This window comes from Lipotes vexillifer, unplaced genomic scaffold, assembly GCF_000442215.2.
Source record: "Lipotes vexillifer unplaced genomic scaffold, Lipotes_vexillifer_v1.1 scaffold73, whole genome shotgun sequence".
NCBI lineage: Eukaryota > Metazoa > Chordata > Mammalia > Artiodactyla > Lipotidae > Lipotes > Lipotes vexillifer.
Window position 1 is genome coordinate 409,937 of NW_006772656.1, and position 22,017 is coordinate 431,953.

The 22,017-nt window shown below is 36.8% G+C and overlaps 1 protein-coding gene across 2 annotated transcripts in view; it reads left to right on the plus strand.

Moving 5' to 3' along the window:
* The window catches only part of CLASP2 (cytoplasmic linker associated protein 2), a 181,653-nt gene that overhangs the window by 127,793 nt on the left and 31,843 nt on the right, over nucleotides 1-22,017 (plus strand). The window contains exons 25-31 of one of the 2 annotated variants that reach the window (XM_007447690.1): nucleotides 40-146; nucleotides 1,815-1,838; nucleotides 3,198-3,442; nucleotides 5,548-5,611; nucleotides 11,813-11,815; nucleotides 18,067-18,230; nucleotides 19,057-19,135. In XM_007447690.1, the coding sequence (XP_007447752.1) occupies nucleotides 40-146; nucleotides 1,815-1,838; nucleotides 3,198-3,442; nucleotides 5,548-5,611; nucleotides 11,813-11,815; nucleotides 18,067-18,230; nucleotides 19,057-19,135 (686 nt within the window). The remainder of the gene's footprint in view (nucleotides 1-39; nucleotides 147-1,814; nucleotides 1,839-3,197; nucleotides 3,443-5,547; nucleotides 5,612-11,812; nucleotides 11,816-18,066; nucleotides 18,231-19,056; nucleotides 19,136-22,017) is intronic. The other variant, XM_007447689.1, reaches the window with a different exon arrangement.

Sequence of the window (22,017 nt, forward strand, 5' to 3'; positions counted from 1 at the left end):
GGCTCTCTCAAAGCTATTTTCCTTCTTCTGATGAATTAGGTCCAGGGTATGGGATCAGCCAATCAAGCCGACTGTCATCCTCTGTCAGTGCCATGCGAGTCCTGAACACAGGTTCCGATGTGGAGGAGGCAGTAGCAGATGCCTTGGTACTTTTCTCCATTTCCTTATCTTTACAGATGTTCCAGCTGTGAAACTAATGTATGAGTGAGCCAATACACAAGTGTGGGAAAGGAGATAGGGAAATTCTTGTGTATTAAATCTAGGAAGATCAAATGTGGGCAATGTAAAAAGCGAAACAGTATAATTAATTCTTGATCTTTATTAATTGCCAAATTTTTAAGCCAGGACCCATAGTAATTGATGGGATGTCAGGAATATAAATATTGATATTGTTAATATGGTGATGTTTTTTATGTACTGTAATACACTGAGAATAAAGGCAGATAGATTAGTATATAAATATGTACACTACAAGTATGTAATTTCAAGTTTAGCTTACCCTTGGGTATTTAGGGATTGTTTTAGTTTGGGGTACAGTTTTGTTTAGTCTTTTACTTATTTGTATTTTCTGAGCTGAGAGAAAGTATAACTTCAAGACAAATTATATTTAAGATATCTTTCTAGCTCTTTATACCTGACACATTAAACAGTGAGGCTTAAAAACATAATCCGTAGCTCTATGATGGTTTGTCAGAAGAGTGCTGTTCAGATATCACTGTAGTTTTTCTCACTTAAAATTATGAAGGAAGTATTAGAAACAGTGATTATAATTGGCTTTTTCCTTTTTCCCAAGTCAGTTCAACATGATAATTTCTCTTTCAAGTTATGATATTAATCCTATATTTGAGAAGTAAGCATTTACTCAGTTTTTTACACAGAACTTATAAAGGTGTCATCTTTGTTTTGAAATTTAAAAGTACATTATGCCTTTTAAAACCACATATCACCTCTTAACCAGTGTTGATACAATATTTGCCACATATATTTGAAAAACAAGTTTTTAAAAATTTTGATTGATCATAGCTGTAATATATTAAATGTAGTCACGTGCAGTTCTGCTCTAACAGTCTGTATGTGCTGAATTTTTCTCTTTACCTTAGCCTTCTGATTTTTCTAATCAGTACAACTAAGTAGGAACTTTGTTCTCTTGAGCTTGGGACATATTGATCACATCTTGTTCTGGTGATATTAAATTAGTCATACGTTTTAAATTTACTATTCCTCATCAGTGTATTTCTCAAATTATGTTTTTTAGTTTCTTGTAAATGGATGATTTACTAGTTAAATTCTGCTCACATAAATTTTATGAATTGAATGGATTATTCTTGAACTATTACTTGTTATAAGATGTTGTATTTGATTTATATGAGGAGTATTTAGCCACCAGGGCTAAAAGCTGAATCCCAATCATTTGACTGTGAATACTTCCATTATTTGCATTACATAGATATTCCAGTTATAACTATCAGTTTTTAGGAAAAGACTATCCAACTATTAAGTCTAATTGGACCTAGGGAAAATCATAGAAATAAAGTTAACTTTGGAAACAACAAAAGGATCCAAATAGGAAGAAGACTTGAGTTTCTTTGGAAAACTGGTTATGGGAGTATTTCTGTAGCTTAGATTTTTTTCTTTGGACTAAAGGATATTGACAAGTTAAAGATATATTCTCCTAATAAGCAGTTCTTATGTATCTATATATTTAAAAAGTTAATGTTTCTAATTATGGGCATTGTTTATGCCTACTTCACTGTGCTGTTTAGCAAAATGTTTTTCATTATTTTCAATTTTTCTCTTTAAAAATCTGCTCTCAGCTCTTAGGAGACATACGGACTAAGGTATAGACATTGCTGTTTTCTGACATCTTATGATACCATAACTTTTTTTTCTTTCCTTCATCAGTTTAACAGATGATAGTCTTCTATAAAAAAATCAAATGGAAGTAATAAAATCCTTAGATATACATCATTTTTCTGTATATATGATTATATGATTATCAGCAGGGAGATAGTGCTTAAACAGAGTGTCCTATGGGGGTTCTCATCCTTTAAGCCTGATTACTTTATACAAATGTGATGATGTCATCGACACTGATGTCTATAACAAAACTGGTCTTGAAGACCAACACAGGAAATACCACATTTTTGCCATTCTAAATTAAGTTGGTGCCTCTAAAATCAGTTTAGTGATGGAAATGTCATTATAAAACTATTTTTAATTGAGTTCAAGTTGTATTTCTTTTAGATTTAAACTTGGAGAATTTAAGTCACCTGGAGCTGTGTAAAATTATTGTGCTTAAATGTTTCTTAGAAATATCTTCACTGCTCACCAGCCTAAATTCAAATATCAGATTACATAAAGGTTTATTTCTAATTCTTCCAAAGAAATCTCAAATAAGCTATTTATTCTGTCTCATTTCACTTTTAATATTCAAAGTAAAATTAGCAGTTACATTTATTAAATAATAAGCTTCAGATGTAAAGAAATCAAAGGAATCTAAATATGCTTTCTCATAAATATTGAAATAGACAGTATAGATACATTGGGAAGAACGTGGAGGACCCTCGAGGAGCTTGCCTCCTAAAAGTAAGAGTAAGCAAAACAGTCTCTCATCATTCTCTGTATTTTACTTCTCTAGGAAATGTCAGGGTTGCGTACAAGAGAAGAAAGAGTGGCAAGACAAGTGATAGTAGAAATGAAAGGAGAATAGAGGAAAGAGAAGGTTGAGAGACAGAAAAAAATAGAACTTTACATGGGGAAAAATGTTTTTCTGATCCATTGCCCATTTTCTGATCCATTCTCATCCTTTAAAGGTAGTAATTTCTTCTTAACAACTCAGATTTTAGTACAGAGTCCATTCGTTTATACTCTTGTAGTTCTTTTTGGTTTTCCAGAAAAAGGAAAAGAAAGAACCCCATGCTTTTAGTGCTCCCCACTTTACATATCTGACTTCCATACAGTAGTCTTATTCCGCTTTTATCACTCCCCATAGTTAAAGAATATTTCATCATCTACTAACTCCTAAAACATGTTTTTTGAAGAAAAACTAAATATCAACATTTTATTATTACAATGATTAGCAGCATGCTTTACACTGATTTTTAAACAAAAACCAGTCTTTTTATGGTCAGTAGAAATTTGTGAAATACCGGCATATTATATCATCTACCACTAATGAGAGTCTTTATGTGTAACAGAAAAAACCTGCTCGAAGAAGATATGAATCATATGGGATGCATTCAGATGATGATGCCAACAGCGATGCATCCAGTGCTTGTTCAGAACGCTCCTATAGCTCTCGGAATGGTAGTATTCCTACATACATGAGGCAGACAGAAGATGTGGCAGAAGTCCTCAACAGATGTGCTAGCTCCAACTGGTCAGAAAGGAAAGAAGGCCTCCTGGGTCTGCAGAACTTACTAAAAAATCAGAGAACGCTAAGGTGAGTTATATTGTCTTTAAAATAATTGTCCTGTCTGGTTAGGACAGGACAATTGACTTGACTTGACTTTTTCATAACACTTTAAAGATACTGGTATGAGCTCATACGTGTCCTGAATTCAGAAGGTGGCATCAAAATATTTTCCCAAGCCTTAATCCTTTAGGACCATCTATACTATTGTTACTTTTTAAAGTTTTAATTAACTTGCTCTAATTAAAGAAACATTCTAAAAGGAAACTTTTAATTCACAAATAGATGTTAAATGAAAAATGTTATTAATTTTTTTAATGAAAATAAATAATAAAATATGCGTAATATTAAAGCTGACTCATTATTAGAATTCATTCCTGATTAAGTTTTTCAGTGAGATGAAAGAATATTTATGCTCATATGGAAAGGAAGGTATATTCTTGGTATTTGTGTAATATTTGAATCTTGGTATAATATGAAATGGATTTGGAGTGAATTTCTCCAAGAACAGAAATTTAGGGACTTCCCTGGTGGTCCAGTGGTTAAGACTCCACGCTTCCACTGCAGTGGGTACGGGTTTGATCCCTGGTCAGGGAACTAAGATCCCCTATACTGTGTGGTATGGCCAAAAAATAAATAAAGTTTAAAAAAAAAGTTTATATTGGTTTTTAGTTGGGTTTGACTCGGTTTCCTTTCCTAATGGCTTTTGCTTGCTTTTCCTCTCTAAATTCTTTATTTTTTTAAATGTATTTTATTTATTTTATTTTAATCTGCGTTGGGTCTTCATTGCTGTGTGTGGACTTTCTCTAGCTGTGGCAAGAGGGGGCTACTCTTTGTTGCGGTGCACGGGCTTCTCATCACGGTAGCTTCTCTTGTCATGGAGCACGGGCTCTAGGCGCACAGGCTTCAGTAGTTGTGGCATGCGGGCTCAGTAGTTGTGGCTCACGGGCTTCGTTGCTCTGTGGAATGTGGGATCTTCCCGGGCCAGGGCTTGAACCTGTGTCCCCTGCATTGGCAGGCAGATTCTTAACCACTGTGCCACCAGGGAAGCCCCTCTTTATTGTTTTTTATCTGTGTAATGTTTTAAATCTCTATGGTCTATCCCTTTAAGAACATAGTTTCAGAAAATTCATAAGTTTGAGTGTGGTGGAAAATAGCGGGCCACTTCCTGACTTGATACCTGAAATCAGAGTTTGATTTACTAGCTGAGTGTTTATTTTAGGAAGTATTAGAACTATATAATTTAAAATAAGTGTTTATATACTTCCTAATATATTTTAATGCTTTCATATCACAGTTCATGAATCACTACAATAAATCATCATACTGTTGTTCCCAACCCCATCAAGATTAGATTAGTATTAGGTTCAGTATATCATTTTAAATGGCAAGGCAATAGTCATAGTTTAGAAAGATTTTAGCCCTCAGGTGGCAAAAAAAGAAAACATCATAGCATTTAAAAGGATAAGATTCATGTGCTGGGAATGTCATCTGTATACTTTCCTCTGTTGTGCTACATTAATGAAGTACAGTTGTATTTCTTTTCATATAACTTTCAACCTTTAAAATAGTGTCTGTTGCTACAGAATTATTGTTGCATTTGATAAATTTGTATTTAGCCCTGACTAGTAAATCCCACTAATTTCTCATTTAGGAGGAATGATTTTTTTTAGCTTTTTTTTTTTTTTTTTTTTTGTTGCAAAAATTCCCTCCCCCCCCCCTTTTTGTGTGTTTTTTTTTTTTTGTGTTTTTTTTTTTTTTTTTTTTAAGGCTGTGTTTGGTCTTCGTTGCTGAACACCGCTTTCTCTAGTTGTGGCGAGCGGGGGCTACCCTTCATTGTAGTGTGCGGGCTTCTCACTGGGGTGGCTTCTCTTGTTGCAGAGCACGGGCTCTAGGCAAGCGGGCTTCAGTAGTTGTGGCTCTCGGGCTCTAGAGCGCAGGCTCAATAGTTGTGGCGCATGGGCTTAGTTGCTCTGCGACATGTGGGATCTTCCCAGACCAGGGCTCAAACCTGTGTCGCCTGCATTGGCAGGTGGATTCTTAACCACTGCGCCACCAGGGAAGTCCCTGTAAGGTCACTTTTAAATGACTTCTTCCTACAGCAAGATATTAATTCCACTTTATTATTTTGACAGTCGAGTTGAACTGAAAAGATTATGTGAAATTTTCACAAGAATGTTTGCTGATCCTCATGGCAAGGTATGTTTTAGTATTTAAGATTACTCCTATAAGGTGTCATTATTGTATTGCCCCAAAAAAGAAGTGAATAATAACAAAAAACTATAAGCCATTTTTGCTTTGTTATTGCTCTAAAATGGCAATGATCTTTTCAAACATAATTGTAATTCAGTATTTGATATCATACTTAATTTAGAAATTGCTCTCTAGTAACTGTTTAAGCTTCTCCAAAGAGAGATTATCTAAGGCTATAAACTGAAGAATATATAGTAACATGCAAAACTCTTATACACTTAGGGTGAGTATTTGTATTTCTAAAAACATTTTACTGTTTGTAAAGGAAATAATTGGGGTAAATTGAAAAAAGTTGCTAACTTTTTATTCAGTTTCCTTCTCTATTAATATAAATATATTCTTAAAAGAGCAATTTTGTAGAAAAGAATTGCCATTAAATAACAAAAAGCACAAAATATGGCTTCACGCATAGTTTGTTAGTAATATAAAAGAAGCATTTCATATATTGAAATAGTTCATAAAAATCTTCAGAACTTTGTTTAGTTTTTAATGCGGATTAAAATGTATTTAAGTACTTATGCATAGTCTGCATGTACACTGTGAAATTTTGCTTTAAAATGTAAAATTTTGTTGTAAAATGGACTCATTTATTCTGTTTTCAGCAGTGTGTTTGACAATGGTGAAACTTTATTCAGTATCTTCCTTTAGGACACCAGGTGTCTACATAAGAATTTCTAACCTAAGTGAGAGGGAGATGTGGAAGGGAAATCATAAGAAAGATATTAACAAATTTCACTTTATTGTTTTTTTAATTGTCTTCACTTTATTGTTGCACATGTCATTTCCCCTCATTTTTTTTTCTGTTTTCAATATTTTCGTTACTTGTGACACTACTTAAAGATACTAAAATCCTACTCTATACATAAACTGAAATCCAGCTAAGAATTATAAATTGCTTGTACTTTAACTTCTAAAGATTATCCTTTTATCAGAAGGTATGTTTATTTTATCCAAGAATGCAAGATCCCATTAAAGACAAAGATTAAAGTACACTAAGTTTATAACTTTCAAACTGAGCATATAGATAACCATACCATTTTATACTGATATTGCTACCACTAATTACAGCTGTAGGAATTGCTTTAATGGAAAAATTTCTGTAAATCCTGAACAAATTAGCTGTTGACATTTTTTGTTAGCAGTATGAGCCAAAGGACAAGACAATTATGATCTGGGTGGACCTGTTTTATTAAATGATGTTTTAATTAATAATCTCTACAACTTTTAAAAATAGAGTTTTAAAACATCTTCAAAAGTAATATAATTCATCTCTGCTGGAAGGTATGAGAGTGTAAGGCTAGATTATTTCTTGAAGTCACAGTTTTTTATTTTTTGTTAGGACAATAATGCAATTTAGTTGGATCCTAGGATTTGCACAGTAATAAAGAGAAACACTTTTTTAAAAAGTCTCTTGAAGAAAAAATTTTTTAAATAAAGTGAATGTCAAAATTTAAAAAAAAAGTCTCTTGAAGATCAAGTAGGAAAACCAAGTTTGATGTTGGTGAAAGCACAGATGTTTGGCATCCCTTAGTAGATGCAGAGAACCAGCCACAATCCTTCCGAGAGTTTTTGGGAAGGAGACTTTTTTTTTCTGTGGGATTTTATAAGAACATACAATTCTTATTGATCCATTGGCTTTGTTTGTTTAGTTTAGTTTTTTTTTTTTTGGTTAATTCAGTGAGTACACATGTAAGGGTAAGATTATTTTTAATTCGTTTTTGTTCAGCTTTTGTTTGGTGATTGTCCATCAGAGACTCTGCCAGTGATGTAATTCATTAAGAATAAACTGGATAGGGGCTTCCCTGGTGGCGCAGTGGTTGAGAGTCCGCCTGCCGATGCAGGGGACATGGGTTCGTGCCCCGGTACGGGAGGATCCCACATGCCGCAGAGCGGCTGGGCCCATGAGCCATGGCCACTGAGCCTGCGCGTCCGGAGCCTGTGCTCTGCAGTGGGAGAGGCCACAGCAGTGAGAGGCCCACGTAATGCAAAAAATTATTGCTTAATTTTAAGTGCAATAAATAGGAAAGTCCCCACGAAGTTTAGAATTTCCTTCACCACACTGTAACTCTACCACAGAGCTCAGGCCAAGCTTCGTTGGGCTTTGGCATCAAGCACAGGATGATAAAGGGCAGACTGGTTGCACCCCTCGTGGCCTCCTCTCCCAAGGAATACTTAAGTCTGGAGCCTGTGCTCCGCAACAAGAGAGGCCGTGATAGAGAGAGGCCCGCGCACCGCGATGAAGAGTGGTCCCCGCTTGCCACAACTGGAGAAAGCCCTCGCGTAGAAACGAAGACCCAACGCAGCCAAAAATAAATAAATAAATAAATAATTTTTTAAAAATAAAAATATCAGGGTTTGATTTGAGCTTTTGCATCATATCCTTATATTATTAAAATAGTAGATATACCCCCCTTTTTAATTTTATAAACTACTAACAGTCCAATTACCGGATCAAGCAGCTGTTTTGATGCTTTCTTTTCTTTCCAACTAAAATTTTGTTCTCTATCAAGAGTTGGCCTTTTTTGTTTGTTTGTTTTTCCCTATAAAGGGCCAGGTAGTAAATATTTGCAGCTTTGTGGGCCATCATGATCTCTGTCACAACTACTGAACTCTGCCATTATAGCACAAAGGTACCTATAGACAATATCTAAACAAATGGCCATGGCTGGGTTGCCATAAAACTTTACTTATGAACATTGAAATTCTTATTTTCATAAAATTTTCTGTCACGAAATAGCCTTTTCTTTTGATTTAAAAAAAAAAAAAAATTTTAAAATGTAAAACCAATTTTAGCTCTGAGACCATAGTTTCCCGACCCCTGTTCTATACAGTCAACTCTGGTCATTGACACTAAAATAGAAATATGTTCAAGAACCTCTGCTCATGCTCATGCCACTGGTTGAAAGTTAAGACTGTTGAAGGGAAACAATGTACTGGCCCCTGCTGGGTGAAATTGGCCCTGTTATTCCTGTATATTGTGCCATTCTCCATTTCTGATCTGTGATTTTTGTCTAAAAGCCCAGTGCTGCCTTTCCTCTTCCTCTAGTTTTTTTCTTCTGTCCTCCACAGAGACTGTGTCAGATAGTCTTTCCTCAGAACTCCAGCCCTGTTCACCTCTCCACCCATCTCATGCCCCAAGCATATGTCCTGGCCTCTTAGCTTACCAAGAAAGTAGAAGCCATCCAGCAGAAACTCCATTTCTTGTCTCCAAACTAGCAATGTTAACCGCACATAAGCCCATTCTTTCTACCTTTTCTTCTATGGAAATGGCAGGAGGTCTTACCTTGAAGCTGTTGGTAGCCACATAAACATGTACTCTGTTTTTTGCTAGCATGGTCTCATCTGCTTGGCCACCAGGAATTTTTCATAAATTCAGTTTGCTGCTTGACATCCCTTTTTATTTTTCAACCTTGTTGTGAGTTTATCCAGCGTATCTTTTCTGACACTTTAAGGAAAGGGATGTGGGAGAGGTGGAAGAGGGGTGTTTTCTGTTGAGCCTGATCCAGTCTTCCTCACAGTAGACACCCTGTCTTTTCAGACACTTATCTCTCTGCTTGTTTTACTTACGTTGGTGTTGCTTAGAGCATTGCCTTAGGCCCTCCTTTTTCACTCTGTACCTTATCTGAAGCTTAAGTCACCCACTTTATCCTAATGACTCTCATATGGTACTTCCAGCCCACATTGTTCTCCTGCACTTACTTAGTTACATGCCTTTTGCTCATCTTAAACCTCAAAACTACTTTTTCTCCTGCATTGCTTTATCTCATTAGATGAAACCACTTCCTCTCATTGCTCAAGTGAAGAATTTGGGCATTATTCTAGAAATTTACTCAGTCCTAATTGATTCAACCTTCTAAACATTTCCATTCTCACTGCTAATTCAGGGCACAATCATCTTTGGCCAGCTGCACCTCCTCCCCACCTCCTATCCCTAAATTCTCTTCCACGCTGCATATTTGAATAACCTTTCTAAAAGGTAAATCTTCTCTACTAACTTAAAACCCTTCAGTGACTACTCATTACCCTCAAGAAAATATTCAAACAAAGCCTATCATTTTTGCTTGTCATTCCCTTCTCACTCTCACTCTTAACCCTGGAAACTACGTTCATTTCCCCAAATGTGCCACGTGCTTTTCCTCATAACCTCGAAATAGGCCATCAAAGAGACTTCTCTTTTCTTCCTCAAGTGTGGGTTAGCTCTCCACTCTGAATTGGAATCACTTATCTGTAACCTTAACTCCTGAAACTCACAGGGCAGAAATCATCTGAAGCCTTGCCCCCAGAATGGGCCGTAGTGTTTAGGAGACACCTCATACCATGAGGTTTGTTGGGTGGGTTTTCCCATGTCCTTTTTTTTTTGCGGTACGCGGGCCTCTCACTGTTGTGGGCTGTCCGGTTGCGGAGCACAGGCTCTGGACGCGCAGGCTCAGCGGCCATGGCTCACAGGCCCAGCCGCTCCGCGGCATGTGGGATCTTCCCGGACCGGGGCATGAACCCGTGTCCCCTGCATCGGCAGGCGGACTCTCAACCACTGCGCCACCAGGGAAGCCCTCCCATGTCCTTCTAAGTTGAAGTCAACTTAAAGCTGTGTCAACAGCTTCTGAATAGTAGCTGGCTTCCATGTTAACTGGAAGCTGTCCTTACTTCTCCCCAACATGATTGAGACCACCTGCTGTCCCCAACAGGTTACTTAGAGAACCAGGGTGTGAGCAGCAGCCCCATCTCCTTTCATCTAGGATCACCTCCAACCCCCAGAATGTTTCTCTTATATGTGTTAGAGTAAGCATCTGAGTCCAGCTGCAATATCAGGTGAGCTCCAATACACATCCCAGAAAGGAAGGGCTAGAAAAGAGCTTCTATTTCAACTTCTGAATACAGCTGAAATAGATGCTAGGTTTCTTCCTGGGACAGGAGTAATGTGGTTGGTAAATAGTTTACAAGCTGAAATTATTTGATGTCTGTAACTTGATAAATAAACTTTTTAAACTTTCAGATACTACACATACAATCACAGTGTATGACTCTGTAAAGCCTCTAAATATTTTTCTAAGAGAGGCAGTACAACACAGTGATAACAACTATGGGTAGTGGAGCTAGATTGCTTGGGTTCAAATTCTGCCTCCATCACTTATTAGCAGTGTGTGCCTTGGTTTCTTAATCTGTAAAATAGAGTTAATAAGATTGCGATGATCATTAAATGAGTTAATATATGTAAAGTCCTTACAACACACCAAGCACTATATAAGTTTTTTAAAAATAAATAAGTTTGAAAAATTAAGGAATTCAGGGCAGATTTTTATTTTGATTGCTCTAGACCCATTTTTTCCTTCAAATGTAAGGAGTGTCAGATGCCAAAAGCTATCCCCTGATTCTGACATTTGACTCTGAAGGACCTACTTGAGAAGAGCCACCTTCACTAGAGTGCATGGTTTGATTTCACATTTTATGGTCTGTGTAGTCCTACCTCTTGAAGTCTTGAACATCTGGGGTAGGAATTCAATCAGTGGCTACTAAAATGCAACACAGTTGAGTGCCCTGCTTAGAAGGACATATCTCGTCTCCTGAAGAGTGTCTGCAGTCTTAGGATCAGGAGACCAAAACACACATCTTACCTGGGGAAAATTAAAAGTTGTGGTATAGTTACTTTTTACCTCCAAACAATAGTAATTATTCCAAGCCTTCACAGAAATAATTTAACTTGTGAATGCATTGCTTCTGAAGAGGAAAAAAAAGATAAAACAAAAATTCTAGATACTGTGCTGTAGAAACAAATGTTTGCACTGTACAGAAATTTTGGCAGGTGTCTGTTAGTCTTAGATTTTTTCCAGAAGTTGAGCCTCAACGATAGTAGGGTCTGGAAAAGAAGGGAGTTTTTGTTTGTTTTTTGTTTTTAAATTTCCTTGGCAAGAAGGTGAGAGAGAAATATAGGAAAATCACATACTCTTATCCCATACTATTCATTTAACTCTTGTTTTAAAAACTATTTTGAGTTTATCGTAAAACTTTGAAAAACATTTGTCACTTTTATTTTCTAAGTGTTTTTATTCCATACAGGAACTTGGCATTGATGGCGACTAATTTGTGTGTTTTTCTTTTTTTTCTTTTTTTCCTTTTGCATGCTGTCCCCTGTGTTGGAACTCTCAATAGAGAGTAAGTTGGTTCAATATTTGTTGGAAACCTAACTTTACTGCATGACTGTGAAATTAACCCTTTTTCTCTGTTTTCTCTCCCGAAGAGTTCATGCAGTGTTGGACCCTTTGCAATCCACGAAATGCTATTTGCAGTTATGCAGACTGTCATTCTGTTTGGAGATGTGCTTTTTAATCTACTAATTAATCTAATTTGATTATGTTCTTCTGTTCTATATTGGATGACTGGCATACCTAAGATATAAGAGGTTAAGAAAAGGCTGCCTCAATTGTAATAGCTCAAATATTATAATTTTCCAATAAACTACAGTTATAAATTGATTCCATTGAAGGTTGGTTTCATTGAATTATTAAAAAAGTAATTCCCAAGTTTCACAATTAATTTTTTAATTGAATTCCAACCTCCACATATGCGCTTTCTAACAGTCTATTAATGGCATTCCACAAAAGCAAACAGGGCTGTTAAAGGAGCAGTGATTCTCAGCTTTCTCTTCTGAAATCAAATTTTTAGCCCTAGTGCTATATTAATATGTCCACTTTCCTCTTTCTCCTTTAATCATAGATAAGGAAATGGGAGAATATCAACATCTGACAGTGAACTCTCTGTGATAGGGCAGTCAAGTAAGAAATTTTATGCAAAATTTCCAATGTATATTTTGGATGGATATATATATATATGCATATATTTATCATTTAGTAAGTACCATTGATAAGATATAAGTATTTTGAAAAAAATAGTATAATTCTATATAGAGAGTACCATAAATAACATGTCTACATTTTTATTCAGTTATACTCACATTTTATGTAATCAAAAGAAATTTCTACTTTTGATTAGAGACTCAGAGAAGTCTTTTTTAAGAAAATAGCAATTCAGATCTTGACAGGAACATAAACCTTGGATTATGTCAGGATGAGAAGAAAGGGCCTCCCCGGCGTGACTAGCCTGAGTCCAGAGAAGTGGGAGATGTCAGAAAGACTATAGGAAAGAAAAAGAAAATCTTGGCTGCCATGAAAGGAAGGTCTTACATATCTTCCCTTGCATTGAGAAAAAGGGTTGGCTACCAATTGCAGGGTAAGGTTTATTTACTTATGAGAAAATTCTTACTGTTTAAGGAACTTTTCCTGCACATTCATTGAACAACTTTTTTTTTTTTTTTTTTTGGGGTATGCTCCTCTCACTGTTGTGGCCTCTCCCGTTGCGGAGCACGGGCTCCGGACGCGCAGGCTCAGCAGCCATGGCTCACGGGCCTAGCCGCTCCACGGCATGTGGGATCTTCCCGGACTGGGGCACGAACCCGTGTCCCCTGCATCGGCAGGCGGACTCTCAACCACTGCGCCACCAGGGAAGCCCTGAACAACTTTTTAATTTGGTCCTCACCCTCTGATAACTTTAGGCTTCGTTCTAATTGGTGATACAAGACTAAAAAATATATAGTCTTTTTTCTCAAATGTTATATATTCCAGATGGGAAGATAATATAAATTCAGAAAAAGTGAAATAGCACCATAAAGCTAGCCCCACTACAAGTTCCAAGTAGGGATGATCAGTGGCTATTATCTAAAGAGGTCCAAGAAGCTTTTTGGCTGGGTCTTGAGTTGTAAGCTTTGTAGGAAGTCATGCACTTTGTGTAAATACGGGGATTAGGGAGTGTGGTAGAAAATGCGGAGTGTGTGTGAGATGTGTTCAGAGACAAAGAGTTTATGTTGCCAAAGGATCCAGCATGAGTCTGGAGAGTTAAGAGCTTCGTCTAAGCCTTGGAGACATTATTCTATAGACAGTGAAGGGACATGAAAGGATTTCGTTTCTATCAAAAGAGTGATGTCACAATCTGATAATGAGAAAGAAGTATGAGTTGGCCTGCCGTCTGTTTTGTAAATAAAGTTTTATTGGAATACAGCTGTGCTCACTTTTTTGCATAATGTCTGTGGCCGTGCTACGATGACAGAGCTGAGTAGTTGTGACACACTATATGGCCTGCAAAGCCTAGGATATTTACTTTCTGGCCTGTTGCAGAAATCCAGACTTGAGGTCAGAAAGAATTGGTGCCTACGATGATGTTGTGACCAACAGATTTGAGGAAGGCCAAAAGTGAGAGCTCTTCTAGAGGTTATTGTGGGGCCTAGTAGGCTAGGACAGAGAGGCCCTGTCAAGGAAGTCATACTTTCGGTGAAAAGAGAATCAGGATGAAGACTGGCTCTTACATCTCTCCTTATTTAGCCGCTCCACGGCATGTGGGATCTTCCCGGACTGGGGCACGAACCCGTGTCCCCTGCATCGGCAGGCGGACTCTCAACCACTGCGCCACCAGGGAAGCCCTGAACAACTTTTTAATTTGGTCCTCACCCTCTGATAACTTTAGGCTTCGTTCTAATTGGTGATACAAGACTAAAAAATATATAGTCTTTTTTCTCAAATGTTATATATTCCAGATGGGAAGATAATATAAATTCAGAAAAAGTGAAATAGCACCATAAAGCTAGCCCCACTACAAGTTCCAAGTAGGGATGATCAGTGGCTATTATCTAAAGAGGTCCAAGAAGCTTTTTGGCTGGGTCTTGAGTTGTAAGCTTTGTAGGAAGTCATGCACTTTGTGTAAATACGGGGATTAGGGAGTGTGGTAGAAAATGCGGAGTGTGTGTGAGATGTGTTCAGAGACAAAGAGTTTATGTTGCCAAAGGATCCAGCATGAGTCTGGAGAGTTAAGAGCTTCGTCTAAGCCTTGGAGACATTATTCTATAGACAGTGAAGGGACATGAAAGGATTTCGTTTCTATCAAAAGAGTGATGTCACAATCTGATAATGAGAAAGAAGTATGAGTTGGCCTGCCGTCTGTTTTGTAAATAAAGTTTTATTGGAATACAGCTGTGCTCACTTTTTTGCATAATGTCTGTGGCCGTGCTACGATGACAGAGCTGAGTAGTTGTGACACACTATATGGCCTGCAAAGCCTAGGATATTTACTTTCTGGCCTGTTGCAGAAATCCAGACTTGAGGTCAGAAAGAATTGGTGCCTACGATGATGTTGTGACCAACAGATTTGAGGAAGGCCAAAAGTGAGAGCTCTTCTAGAGGTTATTGTGGGGCCTAGTAGGCTAGGACAGAGAGGCCCTGTCAAGGAAGTCATACTTTCGGTGAAAAGAGAATCAGGATGAAGACTGGCTCTTACATCTCTCCTTATTTAGGATGCAAAAGGAAAATGCCTGGTAAAAAGAATGAAAGAAGGAAGGGAGATAATAAGAGGAAAAACAGTGTCAAGCTACAGAATGGCTAAGCATGCTAAGCTAATGAAAAAGCTATTACATATCACGATTAGAAGATAATTGATGGGTGCAATAGGATGGAAATTGAAGGAGAAATTCTTGAGACAGTGTCTTCTGCATCTGTAAACATAGAATTTAGGTTGAGAATAAAAGAGTAAAGATAGAGGAGACCATACTTTAAAGAACAAGTATATAGAAAGCAAGATTAGTCTTAACAGAGGAATAAAATTGACTCTTCCTTGGAGAAACGATTATGAGAAGGATAGCTATAGAGGAAATCAAAGTGAGGGAAAAGTCAGTGGAGAATTTTATTATGAATGACAGTAAAGTAGATGAGGTAAGTTGTCTAGTAACAGAGCGGATGGAACACAACTAAAAACCAAATGACTTAGCCATTGATTACCTGTGGAAACCTTGGGAAGTCACTTAATTTTCTAGTTCTCAGTTTCCTGAGAACCAGATAAAATGGGAGGGTTGGGCTTCCCTGGTGGCGCAGTGGTTGAGAGTCCGCCTGCCAATGCAGGGGACATGGGTTTGTGCCCCGGTCCGGGAGGATCCCGCATGCCGCGGAGCGGCTGGGCCCGTGGGCCATGGCCGCTGGGCCTGTGCGTCCAGAGCCTGTGCTCCGCAACGGGAGAGGCCGCAACAGTGAGAGGCCCGCGTACCGCAAAAAAAAAAAAAAGTATATAAAAAATGGGAGGGTTGACTTGGGCATTCTAATGTCTATGATTTTCAAAATGGATTTTGGCATAGAGAAAGCTTAAAGTTGGACTCTTCAGGAAAATAAGCAAGAGTTGAAACAATAAGAGTGAAAGTGAACCAAAGAATTAGAGCGTTGTACTGGTAAACCACGTTTGAGAGGGGGTAGGAAGCCCTGATTTGTAATGTTTGTTATAAATTCTGAGGTGTAAATATTCCCACATGGCTGATTTCAAGCCAGCTCACAATATTCCTTAATATTTAACATTTGACTTTCTAGGCAGGTACTGACTGACTCCAGGACATCACTTGACAGATTTGCCAGGTACCAATAAGAGTGAGTACTAGATTAGACACATGCACTTGTCGCAGAGCAGGTCTAGTGAAGTTCCTCAGCAGCATTCAAGCCCTGAGGAGGGAGCCAGAGACAGTTTCAGTGAAGCTGTGGGCCACGGGTTGTGGGTGGGGTTAGGACGGGAGTTAATGGATCTGCATTGTGAATAAGAACAGTGTTGAAGCAGGTACTTACTGCCTGGAGGTCAGAGGTAACAGAAAATTCAAAGTAGTCATAGTTTCTGCTTTTACAGATAGTATCTTGAGCAAGTAGCTAAAGTGTACTTTTTCTAACTCAGATTCAAATGTTGAAAAGCTTAGTTATAATTCTGATAGATAAAAATCCTTCATTTCTAACATAAGAAAAAAAAAGGAGTTCATGTGTAACTATATAAAGGAAATTCAAGAAATAAAATATATATTGAGAACAAAACTCTTTGATTTTCAAATTAGTGTAGTTACTTTGGGCTTAACTTTTGAAACCATAGTTTTTATAATCCATTGTGATTATAAATTATCTCATATAATACAACATGGCTGACATTGTCTTAAGAGCTTTTCCCTCTTTACCTAGAAATAAATTTTCCTGTATGATATTGAATTTATTGAGGAGATATAACCTTACCGTATGTCACTTTTCCTTAGCTTTGTTTTGTTTTATTTAATTTTTTGGCTGTGCCACACGGCATGTGGGATCTTAGTTCCCTGACCAGGGATCTAACCCCTGCCCCCTGCAGTAGAAGCGTGGAGTCTTAACCACTGGACCACCAGGAAAGTCCCCATAAGTTTTTGTTTTTTGTTTTTTGTGGTATGCGGGCCTCTCACTGTTGTGGCCTCTCCCGTTGCGGAGCACAGGCTCCAGACACTCAGGCTCAGCGGCCACGGCTCAGGGGCCCAGCAGCTCCACGGCATGTGGGATCCTCCCGGACCGGGGCATGAACCTGTGTCCCCTGCATCAAGCAGGCGAACTCTCAACCACTGCGCCACCAGGGAAGCTCCCCCATAAGTATTTTTTTTTTTTTTTTTTTTTATGAATTTAATGGCTAGTATTTATTCAAATAGGGTTAAGATACACGCTAAATGTAAAAGGCATTAGTCAGGACTTAACGCCTTTTGCTGCAAATCCAGTGTCAACTGACAGGTTTTAGGACTTTTTCTTTTTTTAAAAAAACCAAGTATTTTTAATGAGATAAAGCACTTATGAATTTTAGCTTCCCTTCCCTTAAATTTTTCCTGAATCTTCCAAAAAGTTTCAAACTTGTAGATTAATATTGGAAATAGTATAAAACCCAGCAATAGAAATGGAAACTAATAGAATGCCATCTAGGACTTTTTAGAAATCATTAAAATGTAGATGTAGATTTGTATCCTGATTTTATTTATTTTAGGTACAGTTATAGTTATCCCAGGTCATTTAAAATTACTTTTGGGGCAGTTTTAATAAATAATATGTCTTATACCAAAAAATTTTGTGACCACTGACATTTTGAGAACTAAGAAGTCTCCAATTAGCACGTTATATCAAAATCATCTTATGTGTTAAGGTAGCTGTCGGCATAGTCAACCTCTGATTAACTCACTGCCACTCTTCCAAAGAGCTGGGGGCTGATGAGACCATAGGTAGTTCCTTGCCCTAAATTTCAGAAAAAATAGATTGCAGTTTAAGCTGTGGCATCATTGACAACCTTAGGTGTGCCAGCCATTATAGCCAAAGTTTCTTTACCAAGTGATGCTGCATGGAATAGCTAATTGTCGAACTTCAGCAGAAGTTGGATAAGAGTTCAGATGTACTCTTGTATCACAGAGTCCAATGAAAAGCAAGAGAGATTGTTTTTCCGCTTGGCTGCCAATCGCTGTGCCTCTGATTCCTGTATTCCTTTCTATTTCAGTTTTGAATTGATCATAGAGGTCAATATTTCCTCCTTTTTCTCCTCCCTCCCCCGTTTATCCACTGTAGGTGTTCAGCATGTTTTTGGAGACTTTAGTGGACTTCATACAAGTCCACAAAGATGATCTTCAAGATTGGTTGTTTGTACTACTGACCCAACTACTAAAAAAAATGGGTGCTGATTTGCTCGGGTCTGTTCAAGCAAAAGTTCAGAAAGCCCTCGATGTTACAAGGTAAGATTTTCTTCATGCATTTCAAGTTTACCCGGTAGTAATCAAGAATATTTCGTTTCTGTGTTAAAAGTTCAGATTTCTGAGTCTTTTCAAACTATGTAGATTGCATGAGTTCCATTTGAAAATTATTGATGTTGCGCATTTACATGGTATATTTAATGCAACGTTGATCCTTAGTTCAAACACTGCATTTAATCTATTAAAAAATTTTATTAACATTGGTTGAGTAATTCAAGGTAGTGTTTTATTTTAATTAAGGTGTAACTGCAAAGTAGAGCTGAAGATTTTATTCAGTCTAGTGTAAAGATAAAAATATTTTCTAAGTTTAAAAAGAATGTTTTATTATGCATTCTTTTTTCAGAAGATTTTGAACCGATGATATATTTCTACTTTCTTGTGTAGATTGTTGAAGTGACTTATTTCAAATATCCATTTACTAAGTTGAGGTGAGTCTAGAATTCAGATATTAGGTATGGAAACTTCTCTGATAATGTTGAACTTTTTACTGAATACATTTTTCTGATTAAATCTATAAATGAGGCAAGAGATCATTCTTTGCTTTAGTGTTGCTTTTTAACCCCCTACAGGGGGTTAAATTTATACTTACAAAGTATAAATTCAGACGTTCAGATTCTTCTGGGAGTAGCTTTTATCGTCTGCTTTACCACATAGACTATATACCACATACAGGTACTACTTCACGCATGCTCTCTGAATGACATTGTGTTTCGTTTGGTATTAAACATAATCTTCCATTAAGTTTGCTAAATGTTTACTTGCTGACTTAATTTTTATTTTATTTTGCTTTGTTCTTTCCTTATTTCAGAGAATCTTTTCCAAATGATCTTCAGTTCAATATTCTAATGAGATTTACAGTTGATCAGACCCAGACACCAAGCTTGAAGGTAAAAATTTGAGGTCTTTTGATGACATTTTAAGGAACTGAAGTATTTTATTCATAAAGTTATGTTAATATTTGTATTTCTGTCACACAAGAAGCTGTTCAATCAGTGGATTTTGTTTTTATAAACTTTCAGACAGTCAAGCCAGCACTTCGGGACCAGCTTCACTCTTTTTGGAGTTCCAAGGTTTTTTTTGGTTTTGTTTTAATCTGCAATATTTCTTTTCTTAGCTCTCTTTACAAACTGCAGTGTTTCAGATAATGTTTGTATGCATCTATATATTCAACTACTAACCTTTATAAGCCTATAAAGCATGCATGGATTTGATTTCAAATGTTATTTGATACCAGATTATCTTTTGGAGAAGCTTACTGGGGGATACATGTTTAGAAGGCAACACAAGTATGGCCGCTAACCCTAAGCTGTTATGCAAACTCGCTCTATAAAATCTTATCTAATTTTATGTTTGTGATTTCCCAATCCTTTTTTTTTTTTTTAAGTTAGGCATTTGAAGAGTTATTCTGGGCAAAATGTCAGTTTTGCCTATGTTTTTCAGTAAAGAGAACTTTTTAAGTTTGATGTCAGTGCTATTCTCCAGTTCTTAACTGAAACAGTAACATTTTTTTCTTTTTGCAATGTGATTTTCTAATGTGTGCATAAAATTTAGATTCAGGATTAACTTCCTCCATTGTTATTAGCACACATTTTCTAGTTAATTTAAGTGAAAACTAGGTAGATTCCAATTTTTGATTAAAAATAATTATTTAACATAAAAGAAAAGATAATATAAAAGATCTGCCCTGAATTCTTTACTAAAGATGTTTCTTAGTGAGTTTTCTTAAATTAAAAAGAGGTTAAAGTCAGGGAAATAACAAGCATATGAGCATTTATAAGCCTTGTATTTTCTGCTCTATTCTGCACGAAGTATGTTTCTATATGCATTATTGCCTTGGATTGATTTTCCTTTAAGTTTCTGAATATGATTTTACCTTAAAATCACAATTATGTTTCTTACCAGGGTTGACTTATACTCAACATAATGTTATTTTCTCAGAGCTGCTTTGTGAAAAAGGATCCATCTGCTTTGATTTTAAAAAGTGACCTGCAGAAAGAGAATAATTTACTTGATGTTATTGATAAATACTGTTTAAACTTATTTTTTGTCCAAGCCATTGTGCTAGGCATTCATAGGAATATAAAACTTACAATTTTCTATCATTATTGTTTATAATACATGATAAACTGTAAACTGTGGTAAGAGTTATGATTTAGGTACTGGTGGTAGGTATTCAAGTGCTGTTGAAAACATATGTTTCATGGCCCAGTAGAAATGGAGGTCTAAATCATTAGCTTAAGAAATAAGGGTGATAGGTGAGTTGAAGGAGAGAATAAAGTTGCTGAAGTCCTGAAGAGAAAGACAGTGGAAAACATATAATTAAAACATCATACTACTGGGGCTTCCCTGGTGGCGCAGTGGTTAAGAATCCACCTGCCAATGTAGGGGACACGGGTTCGAGCCCTGGTCCGGGAAGATTCCCACATGCCGCAGAGCAAGTAAGCCCATGCACCACAACTACTGAGCCTGCGCTCTAGAGCCCGCGAGCCACAACTACTGAGCCTACAAGCCACAACTACTGAAGCCCATGCTCCTAGAGCCCATTCTCCACAAGAGAAACCACCACAATGAGAAGCCCGCGCACCACAATGAAGAGTAGCCCCCACTCGACACAACTAGAAAAAGCCCGTGCACAGAAATGAAAACCCAATGCGGCCAAAAATAAAAACAATAAATAAATTTATTTTTTAAAAAAAAAAGTCATACTGGAGACTAGAATCACAGACTATTTCTCTAAAAGCCCTATATACATATACATATATATAATACATATACCTAGACTGTTTCTCTAAGAGCCATGTATACCTGTATGCATATATGGCTTTTGTATATAGGGCTTTTAGAGAAACAGTCTATGTATAATATATGTGTATTATATATAAACCATAATATATAATACGAACATAGTGTGTACTTGGCTTTTATATATTTTATATACACACATATGCACACACACGTAAAGCTGTAGGAGAAGATCACTCTTCAACTCATAAATTGATGTTTTAAGACAGCAAGGAGACGTTCTATTAGAGCTACACCTTATGCTGAAAATAAAAGTAACTTTCAGATGGGTGACAGGATTAAGAATTAAAAACAGGTTGTAGAAAAACACAAATAACTTGAGTATGAGATGCATAAAAATTCTTTATTGAAGAAGTGCTGGATCTTTCAGATAAAATTTTACATCTCTCTCACAGAGTATCATGTGGGTAAATGTCAGAAAGGAAGCAATAAAATAGGGGGAAATTGCATACAGTGATTTTATTTGAGTAATATTTTTTTAAATAAATGGAATTTTGTTGACTTCTTTTTCTGAGTTTCATAAACAAGTTTAGAATTATACGCACCTTAGCGACTAGATTGTTTTTCCTCTCTGAAGAAGAATGCATGTTTATGTTATTCAGAGTACAGACCATGTATAGAACCTTGTGAAATATTCTACCAAAATGTAAATTTTCAAATGATTATATGTGTATCATGGTTATTTTGCCTTTGGTATAGTAAACACACCTATTCTGTGAAACCCTTTAAAAACTTTACGTACCTCTCTATAAATTGTCAAGACACGGAACTAACTGAATCTCACATAGTGCAAATAAATATATTCAAAAAAACAAAATACACTGACGTTCATTCTTTGATTTACTATAGTCACCTTTCAGCCAGTCATACTGAAAAAAGGTGACGTGGCTTCAAGAATCCAGAATGTTATGTGCTGCCATAATTTAGTTGGGCCTGCTACTGCAAAAGTAACCATAAATCTCTTTCC